The 11,288-nt window shown below is 31.7% G+C and overlaps 1 protein-coding gene across 3 annotated transcripts; it reads left to right on the top strand.

Annotated features, from left to right (window-relative positions):
* The first annotated feature begins 437 nt into the window (after nt 1–437).
* Nucleotides 438–10,894, top strand: LOC143066633 (caspase-7-like). 3 transcript variants are annotated; one of them, XM_076239492.1, is made up of 6 exons: nt 438–547; nt 5,672–5,720; nt 6,849–7,138; nt 8,823–9,046; nt 9,292–9,538; nt 10,582–10,894. In XM_076239492.1, the coding sequence occupies exons 1-6, from the start codon at nt 478–480 to the stop codon at nt 10,839–10,841; spliced, it is 1,140 nt and encodes a 379-aa protein (XP_076095607.1). In that variant the 5' UTR covers nt 438–477; the 3' UTR covers nt 10,842–10,894. The 3 variants fall into 3 exon arrangements, with proteins under 3 accessions (XP_076095607.1, XP_076095608.1, XP_076095609.1); XM_076239493.1 differs by lacking the exon at nt 438–547 and adding an exon at nt 3,739–3,877; XM_076239494.1 differs by lacking the exons at nt 438–547; nt 5,672–5,720 and adding an exon at nt 3,814–3,877.
* The last annotated feature ends 394 nt before the right edge of the window (nt 10,895–11,288 follow it).

The raw sequence follows: 11,288 nt of genomic DNA, 5'->3' as shown, positions 1-11,288 counted from the left end.
TTCCTGACTTGGTACAGGCATTTTCATATGTCGAAAACGGTACATTAAACCGGTAGCTTAATAGGTAGCTAGACCTCTCACGTATATGATAGTACCATACAATTCCATTATATTGACAACAATGTGTGAGCAAAACAAACCGACATATAAATAGGTAAAAGTGTCAAATATAGGGGTACATTTTTCTCCTATATAAAGTATTTAAACATTTAGGATAATCAATTTGATGACACACCACTCTCATATTTTTCTTCTTCAAAAGTATAGGTTATATCAACCTTAGGGTCATTAATATATATACCTTTTGGGAAAACCAGCTGCATTTAGGCCTGTCACGTGTACACCTTTTTTCTTTTCGTATACTAGTATATCATTGATTCATTTTATTGACATACCCATATTTTATTCTGAGAACTAGAACTTTTTTTTTATAATCGCATGACTTAAATTATGACTAAGAGGACATAGCCACAAGATATGTACAAGCATGTAGATCTGAAAAGTAGAAGAGAAATGGAGACGACAGAATCTGAAAGTCATATCCATGGTAAGATCTCAGTTTTCTTGATTAAATTTTCGTCTCAGTTTTTTTTTTAAATGTGACATAATCTGGTCAATTTTTCAAAATGTCTATATTTAAAAGTCAGATATGCGTAAAAAATGAAACTCTGTTTGTGATGTCTCTGTAATTTCTTATTACTAGGAAGGTGATTCAAACAATAACAAGAGATAGAAGAAAGACACAGTGAAAAATGAGTATCAACGCTCTCATTCTAGAAAAGAATGTCCCTGGTATAACATAATTTTTTTTTAATTCATTTTGTCAGAGCAAGATATAATATATATCATATCCTAATATATTTGATAAAAAAAAATTGTACTACTTGGGAACAGAATATGTGTATGTCAATATATATGTTTATGGAAAAGCAGTGACCGTCCTGGGGGCATATCACTCCCGGGGTAGCACTATGCTTTCTGGTCGCAAAAAAATGATTATATTATGTTTTTCAAGAGTTATATGCGGTTGGGTTTGTTTTTTTTTTTGCATTAAATCGTCCAAAAATAAATAATCTATTTTAAAGAATCCCCCTTTTTCATAAATTCTGGATCCGACCCTGAAAAGAGCATGTCGTTTAAAAAAACCGGGAAATGTTCCGGAGTAGTGTTATACAAATGATCATGTTTTGTCAAGGGTAACTCTTTTGGTCAGAGGAGAGACACAGACCAATAACAACTTTGTTTATTGTTTTTTGAACTTGTTTTTATGAATCAAAAACTCATGCTTTTCCTAATGCGATGATGGAAATTTACGTTTTAATCTACATCTTAAATGATATGCATGAACATTGACCTATAATGGTTTACTTTCTAAATTGTTATATGGATGGAGAGTTGTCTCATTGGCACTCACACCACATCTTCCTATATCTATGTATCGGGGTATACTGTACATTGTAAAAACCACTCTATCAAATACCTATTTCTTGGACTGAACTGACATTATAATGATTTTTGATTTCTTGATTGACATCATATTTGTTATGTTTGGAGAACGTGTTTTCAACAAACAATCGGCATTCCCATGGGAAAAAGTAAAAAAACAAAAACATACCCAACTCCAGGGAAAATTTAAAACGGAAAGTTCCTAATGATAAATCAAATGGCAAAATCAAAATATCAAATACATCAAACGGATGGATAGCAACTGTCATATTTCTGAACCAACTGTACTCCTCTTGTCGACTTGTTTTTTCCACACGAGTTGACTTATGAAGGAACCTCTCATGTAGATTGAAAACATGTTGATTTTCAAGTTCTGCTTTACAGATGATGTCCTTTCACTAAGTTATTCAAACTATAGTGGTTATGTTGAACGCATCTTATTAGAATTGGAAAACTGAATGGATCTATCAATACCCATGCTAAATCAATCGTTAAAAAACAGTTGTCCTACCTTGATGACAAAGTTACTGTTGTTCCCACAAACAAAACCACAAACGACATCGTATCTGTATGTAAATCGCATTACACAAACTGCTTGATAAATGATTTTGGTACACTTACTAAAGAGGAAATCCTGGATAATCGTAGTTCTGTTCTATGTTCCTTTGTAATTTCAACCAAAGAACTTGATCTTCTATTACTGTATTGGATACCTCAGCTACGCAAGTGTCCTTACAAACAAAAGTATATTGATGGGTCTTCCAAGCAATCAATTCATAGTTATTGTGAAACTGCATATTTTAGAGGTGGCGTGAATCAAATGTGGATATTAAAATTTCCAAAGATCGTTAAGAGTATTAAATACAATATAAGAATCTCAGGCTCTTTCATCTTGCAATAGTATTAAACATTTAATTTTTCTACACTATACCCAAGAATTCCTCATTCCAAACTAAGTAATTCTATTGAGTGTGTAGCTAAAGACAATAACAATCAAATCCAAGGAGTAAACAAAGACTCACAAAACCAAAGGACATTACATCAACAGTTATAAATAATAAATAAGAAACAACACGAACTCCACTAAAACCGGGAGTGAAATCAGGTAAAATTTCTTGAGTGATGACCTTAATTTGATTGATTCATAGCCCTGTCTTAGTAACTTTTGAGAAAGCAGTATTCCTCGTTCAACAAAATCAATGCACTTTGAGCTAGCTCTAGAGTAACGTATTTTATCTTTGGTTAATTAGCTTGCTAGCTAGCAGCAGCTGAACCGTGAAGTATTAGGTAAGTTATACTACCCTCCTTTCGAATTATCCTAGTCCTACAGACAGATAGATTAGTTGATTCTTAGTACCGAATTAGACTATTTACCGGTTTTATAATAACATAAGCAACATGACGGGTGCTTAATCTTGAGTTTTCTGTGTTGTGTCTTGTTTACTATTATTTATCTTGTTTTTTTTTTTGTTTTTTTAAGCCATGGCGTTGTTAGTTTATTTTCGATCTATGAGTTTGAATTTTCCTCTGATCAGATATATTTTGCCCCTCTATTACAAGTATAACTGTTGATACAATATTCCAGTGAATTTCCTATTACGATTGTCATGATTGCTGTGGAGGTTGTTGCTTACAAGGAAGCAATTGAAACAGAAATTTTCAGGCCATTCCAATAGTGTATGGATACCATCATGTTTTGGTTTATGCATCGAATATTTGTGTCACAAATGACCTCATATATATTCCAATTGTCTTCTCAATCCCCCATATTGTGACAGCATCGAGTTTGTGAAGAACAAGAACAAGAACAAGAACAAGAAGGAAGGAAAGAAGAAGAAGAAGAAGAAGAAGAAGAAGAAGAAGAAGAAGAAGAAGAAGAATGTTGTTTGTGCATTTATATAGACACCTCTACCCATTTGTTTTGCATGTGGCCGTTTAAAATTGCGGTTTTTATCCAACGCTCAGTTAATAAACCTCTTTCAGGTCCTTGCAACGACCTCATACAAAAGCTTTAATTCAAATTGTCTTCTCTGTCTGTAAAGAATTCAAACTTTTACAATTGTCATTGTTTTGACGCAGTATCCATATGTAAAGTCTAATTCATCAACACCAGCGTCGATTATAGTAAGTAGTGTCACAATCCAATATACGTTATCATACACAATATAAAAATCCTTTGTGCCTTTTAGTAATATTGCAACGCGATAATCATCTGTATTTAAGCTTGTACATGTACACATATTTCTTTTCTTATATATCACGTATCAGTGATTCCTTTGATAAACTCTACATCTACGTATCATGCCTCTTCTGAGAACTGGATTTTTTTTAAATCGCTTGACTTAAATTATGACGGTCACAAGATTGTTTGGCACAAAACTAAAGAGTCGGTGAGAAATGGAGATCTCGGAATCTGAAAGTCAAATCAATGGTAGGATCATTTTTTTTCATTTAAATTGTCGTTTATTAGAGATACTATTGTTTGTTTAAATGTAACATAGTCGGGTAAATTAAAAAAAAAATGTGTGTATTTAATGTTCAGATAGGTTTTTAAAAAACTCCGTTTATGGTGTCTCTTTATATATTCTTATTACTAAGAAGGTGGTTCACCGATTTTGTCATTTGACTAGGAACTTTACGTTTGAATTTTTCTTGGAGTTAAGTATTTTTGTGATTTTACTTTTCACCGAGTTATAACAGATACAAGAACCATATCATGGAAAAATTAAGTAAAATCGAATCATCAACGCTCTCATCCATGTTGTACCACTATTTTCTATAGTACATTTTGTCAGAGTAAGATATAAAATATATATATATGATTATATTTAGATTATCGCTATATTGTATAACCGTTTTTTTTTTTATTGAACCAGGGAGCGAAGCGCTACTCCCTTTCATCGCCAAAAAATACATATGATTTTTTTTACTATTTATATGATTTATTTTAGCATAAAACCATCCAAATATTTATAATCCGTTTTTTTTTTAATTACAACCCCCTCCCCCTTCCCTTTTAAAAATTCTGGATCCGATCCATTTATATTTGATCAATATAGTAAATATTTATAAAAATAGAAACCAAAATTTTAAAAAAATATATGTTTTGAAAAATATAACTGACTTTACGTGTTACAAAATGGACTAATTATCCAGTTATAAGTTCAAACAATATGTACCAATAATGAAAATAGTGATAATGACATTCTTAGAGTAAGCAAATATCACATTATCATTTTGAAGTATATATCGTTGGATATTTACTTTTAATAAATCGATACAAATACTCAAATATCCATATTGTAACAATGTTGATTGATCCTTGCATATAGTTATCAAAGGTACCAGGATAATAATTTAGAAGTCCAGACACGCGTTTCGTCTACATAAGACTCATTAGTGACGCTCAAACAAGTACAAAGTTGAAGAGCATTAAGGATCCATAGATTTCAGCATGTGTTCATATAATACTTAATTCAGAGGTGACGGGAAAAGTGTAGTAAAATTTATGATGTAAATTATTCAAAATGCAGTGTCAGTATCAAAGAGGAGTAAGAGGTATGCTTTTCAAAAATAAAAAAAATGTTGGAAATAGTCCTTGGTGTAATAAAATAGTTCCATTATGGAGTAACATTTTGTTTCATGCTTTACACCAAAGACTTATTTAAGATAGTGTGATTAAAAAAATATATAATTGCTGTCAATCAGTCTTTTTTATTCCAAAGACCAGTATTCTTATTATGCTTGATTTTATGACAGAATATTTCAAGAGATAGAATTGTTACCTAAGGACAATATAATCAGGAACATATTTTCTTCCTCAAACCATTATCTTAAAGTATACCTGTGCCTGAAAGATGGTGTTCAATGCTCTTCAACATCGTACTTTATTTGGCCTTTAAACATTTTTTTATTCGAGCGTCACTGATGAGTCTTTTGTAGACGAAACGCGCGTCTGGCGTATATATAAAATTTTAATCCTGGTATCTATGACGAGTTTATTTATTAACAATATCTTAACTTGCGTTTATTAATATATATAGTGACCATTATAAATTCGGGTTATAGTTAAAAAAAACCTAACACAAACAACACTTACTTGACTATATCAAAATTCTGTCTTTTGGTACACAAAGACACTTTCTACTGTAAGCATGTCATGCATGCAACCACATGTTATACTTATGTTTGCACGTTGTCCATGATATATTGTTTTTTTTTCCAGAATCTACCCCTGATGGTGTGAAGAAGAGGATGAGAGGACTGATAGATTGGTATTTACTTATTTACAATAGGTTACCGTTATTTCAAAGCTAACACAATTTCGAAATTGGTTCTAAGTAACTTCGTTGTAAAACATCAAGTTAGTACCTGTATATGCAAAATAGGCTATTTACCGAGTATGTAATAATATGAGCAACACAACGGGTGCCACGTGTGGTGCAGGATCTGCTTACCCTTCTGGAGCACCTGCGAGTTTTTGATGGGGTAAGTGTTGCTTAGTCTTTAGTTTTCTATGTAATGTCTTGTGTTCTATTATTTGTCTGTTTGTCTTTTTCTTATAATTATTTCGCCATGGCATTGTCAGTTTGTTTTCGATCTATGAGTTTGACTGTCCCTCTGGTATCTTTCACCCCTCTTTTATGCCAATGAGACAAAAGCAGATATGGAAGAAACTAGTCACTTTACGGCCTGCTACTGGTAAATTATCCAAAGCGTCTCTCTATAGAGTCAAATGCTTTTTTTAAATCTACAAAACAAGCATTAAATTTCTTTTGTTTTTTTTCTGATTAGAGATTTGAAAATAAAATGCTGCTGGCAACTTCATTAATTATTCTATCTGGGGCAGCAACTTTCCCTAATTTAAGTCCTGTTATAACTTTCATTTTATTTCTGAGAAACTGCATGGTTTTTCTGTTTCTAAATTTTCTATATTTTAAAGTGAATGTTCTATTTCCCTTTTAAATGTAGCATATCTTTGATTTAGATTTCCTTGTTCCATAAATTGTTTGATCCCTTTGTTTTCTCAGTGTTATAATATTTCAGGCATATCTTCCGTATCATCTGTTCTTATCTTTAAAATTATTGTAGTTTGCTCCTACTAATACAATTAATGATACTACTAATACTAGTAATATACAAGTATTTTACATCGCCATATGTTAATATGCCGATATCAGATATCATCAATAACTTCACCAGTGCATGTCTTCTGCCATTTTATTCTCGGAGCGATTTGGAATTTTAGATATTGTAGACTGTCGACTACTGTTGAGAAATGTATATTGACCTCCAGATGTCTATTGGTTACTTATGTCGTTAGTTTGCTGTCTAATTATAGTCTACACCCCGTATCGCGTTCACTTATATTTTGTATTTAACTAAATGTACAATCAATATAGGTTTAAGCTGAAAACTGGACAGATGCCATCCCAAACTAACAAAACAAATAACAAGGAAAAGCCACATGAAAAAAATAATGTATGCAGCCACATATATGACTTCAAGTTTGAACATTCAAATAGAAGAGTTGCCATCTTGATCATCAATTCCTTTAAAATTTCTGAACAACCAGAGCGTCGGTTTGCTGATGAAGATAAAACGAAGATGAAAAAACTATTTGAATTGCTGGACTTTGAAGTCATTGTATTAGAAAATAGAAAAAGCGGTGATCTGTGGGAAGATTTACAAGGTTTGTATAACTAATGCGGCTGGAAAGATATAAATAAAGGCAACAGTAGTATACCGCTGTTCGAAATTCATAAATCGACTGAGAAAAAAACAAATCCGGGTTACAAACTAAAACTGAGGGAAACACATCAAATATAAGAGGAGAACTACGACACAACAGAAACACAACACTGAAATGTTACACCCACAGAAACGAACTATAATAAAACAATGGCCATTTTCCTGACTTGGTACAGGACATGTTTAGAAAAAAAAGTGGTGGGTTGAACCTGGTTTTGCGGCTAGCCAAACCTCGTGCTTTTATGGCAATGTTAAATATAACATTAAAATGACAACATTACATGACAGGAGTACAGTACGCATAAATGCAAGAACATTCATGACAAAGAAATACACAAATAAACATTACATTAGGACATTTCGACATGCTAATAGTTATCAAAGGTACCAGGCTTGTAATTTAATACACCATACGTGCGTTTCGCCTACATTAGACCCACCAGTGACGATCAGATCAAAACAGTTAAGAAAGCCAAATAAGTACAAAGTTGAAGATCATTGGTGACCCAAAATTCTAAAAAGTGGTGCCAAATACGGCTAAGGTTATATATGCCTGGGATAATAAAATCCTTAGTATTTAGAAAAGATAGTCCACGTTGTGCTATGTAAAACCTCACAATGATTTCAAATAAAAAAATGACATTGAAAGATATATGGTGTCAGAAAGATTCCTTAGACGTTTTATGGAAATCTTAGAGAGTGTTTTAGGATGAATATCTATTCAAATTATAGTTCTCTGATTTCGTAATACTCATACACACACACATATATATATATATATATATATATATATATATATATATATATATATATATATATATATATATATAACATCAATTGTTCGACCTGTTAGTCAAATGCGTTTTCTTTAAATATACTTTTTCACTTTTTTGGTCTTTTGGAAAATGTTGTTTGTGCTGTATTTAGACCCTTCTACAACGAAATTTGTTTTACATGCACACGTATAAAAATTGCGATTTTTATCCAACGCAATCTTAGGTTTGAACGTCGTTTTCAATTTAGACTTGTTTATATATATATACTAACACGCGAGTTAGTATGGATCAAAATATTAATCAGATTTTTTATGATGAGTTATGAAAAACCCTTTTGTAGATATACAAAACTCGACATTTACAATTGGAAACATCTAACATCAAATTGAAGCAAACAAAACATAGGACATTGATATCGCTATTAAGTAGTTCTAAATAGTGTGAAAATGTGCTTTAACAATCCAAAACGACGATAAAAACGCATAAGTCGACGAAACAAAGAAAATACCATACGCAAAAGAAAAACCGAGAAACGACGAAAATGACTGGAGTTCGTGAATCCAATATAAAAAAAAACTTAGGGTTTTATTTGTAAAAATAATTTAAGTTTTTTTTTCAAATTCAGCAACAGTACACAAAGAAATTGCTGATACAGCAAACAAAAGGACGAAAATGTGTTACACACGAACAGCTATCGATCCACTTTGTCATTTATTTAATTTACTATAAAGCGTACAATCCATGGCGTCATATGATCCTGATAATACAGTTTCAGAGTAAAGAATAGAAAACTTTGTTTTGCTGGATTTTAAATCTCCTTTACTTTCTAATTTTGTTCTTTACTTTTAGCAATAAATCGTCAGATAGAAAATAACTGCGATTGCTTGGCATGTGTGATAAGTTCTCATGGGGCAGAAATACCCATTGCTTCAAGTAGCGAAACCTCACCACAGCCAAGACATCATGTACTCTATACAGAAGACAATATAATTCCTACTGATACAATTCTTAAATTGTTTAACGACGAGAATTGTCCAAATCTGCAAGGAAAACCTAGAATGTTTTTCATTCAGGTATGGAACATATTTAATTTCACAAATATAAAATACTGATTACGAGACAAGTATTTCTTTCACGCTTTCCTTTAAATCACTATTTTTGTTACTATTTTAATTGTGAATTTTATTCAACCGCACTTATTTTCCTCTGTAAAAAGTGTTTCTCCTGAAATTTGTTTAATTATAATAACGAAACAATAGAAAATCTCATTATTTTGATTTCAAGACACTGTAAGACATTGTATTGTTTATTCTTGAAGGCTTGTAGAAGTATTTTCGACATCGCTCCTAAAAGTGAAGTAGACGAAGGATATACAATTGACTTAGTACAAGATCAAGTTGATATTGATAAAGTTCCTGAAAAAACGAAAGAAACATTGGCTGATACGCATGGCCGACATGAAGAGGAGGAAAACAATCTGTCTAACTGTAAACCAATTGAACCTGTAGATTTTTGTCTTATTCCATGCTACGAGGATTATCTAGTTATGTTTTCAAGTTCATCAGGTAATTTGTATTCCAGTGTTGACAGTGTTATTGAAAAAACATTATCTTAAAAAAAAATATTTATAGAACAGCAACTACAACTTTTGTCGTTTTGTCGTTTGAAGATCGTCAAAAAATGTCTTGATTAGAATAGAACGGTCTACAATTGGACATTACATAACAACCGAAAACGATACTTAAATTCAAAATTGTTTTGTGTACAGTTGTCTTGCAACATGTGTCTTTGGAGAAAACTGTAACATGATTAACAGATATGTCAAGTTTCTATGGATTTTTTTTTAAAATTCGGATTATGCATGTAAATAATATAACAGGTTCAATATATTCCAAAAAAATTCCCAGGCTTATCCATTCATCGTCTGACACGATTCAAAATTATGTATCAAATTGTACGTTACTGTGGCACGTTACTTATATTTGCTAACAAATCCTAGTTGCACACTTCTTACGATTTTAGTATATAATAATCATATTTAGCAGGGACATTTTTTTTTAAAAGATAATACTTCTTTTATACTACATCAAATTGTAGCTACTAGGAAATCAAACTTCACACCAACAACCAATTTCAATAAAAGATAACTGTAAAAACACCGGTTAAATCAATTTGCAAAATATACCGTATAGTTATCAAAGGTACCAGGATTATAATTTAAAACGTCAGACGCGCGTTTCATCTACATAAGACTCATCAGTGACGCTCAGAATAAAATAGTTATAAACCCAAACAAGAACAAAGTTAAAGAGCATTAATGGCCCGAAATTCAAAATAGTTGTGCCAAATACGGCTAAGGTAATCTATATCTGGGATAAGAAAATCCTTAGTTTTTCGCAAATTTAAAGTTTTGTCAACAGGAAATTTATTAAAATGACCATATAATTGATATTCATGTCATCCGAAAAGATTTTAGATCTATAGTTTTATCTTCCTAGGATCATTTTTGTTTGATTAAAAAATATTCAAACACCGGAGGCATATAGTACAATTTTTTTTATATATCTTTGCTGACACAAGCAAAATGATGCTCATTTTGTTTTTACAGGGAAACTTGGTTGGTCTAATAAGGGTAAAGGAGGATGGCTTATGTACTGTTTGTTTACTGTGTTTGAGGAGTTATTGGATACCAACTTCGACAATTTTCTTCAGATTTTATCAAGAGTCTGTGGTAAAATGGCTACAGATTTAGAAACATCGCATGGAAATAAGGTGTACAATAAAACCAAATCAGCAGCAGTCATATATCATATGTTAACCAAAGATTTATATCTACGACCAAAATCTATGATGGAAAGTGAAACTTGAACTGTTTTTTTTGGGGGGTGTAAACAGAAATTAAATCTCACAAGTGCAGACCATTTTCTATTCTGGAAATGCATTCATTTTTTGTCAGTGGACGATTTGTAAGACCTTAAAGCTAAAAGGTCTTATAACATTGTTACCCAACACTAGCATTATGTTAATCTTGAGAACTTAACTTCCGTTACATGAGATTATCAATGAATAATAGAAATATCTTTTAGCTTCACCATCGAAATATAGAAAACAGACTCATCAAAGATACCAGGCCTGTAATTTAGTACGACAGACACGCGTTTTGTCAAAAAAAAAAAACAACTCAAGCAACAAAGATTAAATGATAATGCAAATAAAGTACAAAGTTGAAAGCTTAGATAATCTATTACTGCGATAAAAAAATCCTATGTATCGAACAATTCAAATTTTGTTAAATAAAGGCAACAGTAGTATACC

The sequence above is a fragment of the Mytilus galloprovincialis genome, chromosome 3 (assembly GCF_965363235.1).
Source record: "Mytilus galloprovincialis chromosome 3, xbMytGall1.hap1.1, whole genome shotgun sequence".
Lineage (NCBI taxonomy): Eukaryota > Metazoa > Mollusca > Bivalvia > Mytilida > Mytilidae > Mytilus > Mytilus galloprovincialis.
The sequence above is the reverse complement of the archived record's forward strand: the minus strand, read 5'-3'. Positions and strand labels throughout refer to the sequence as shown.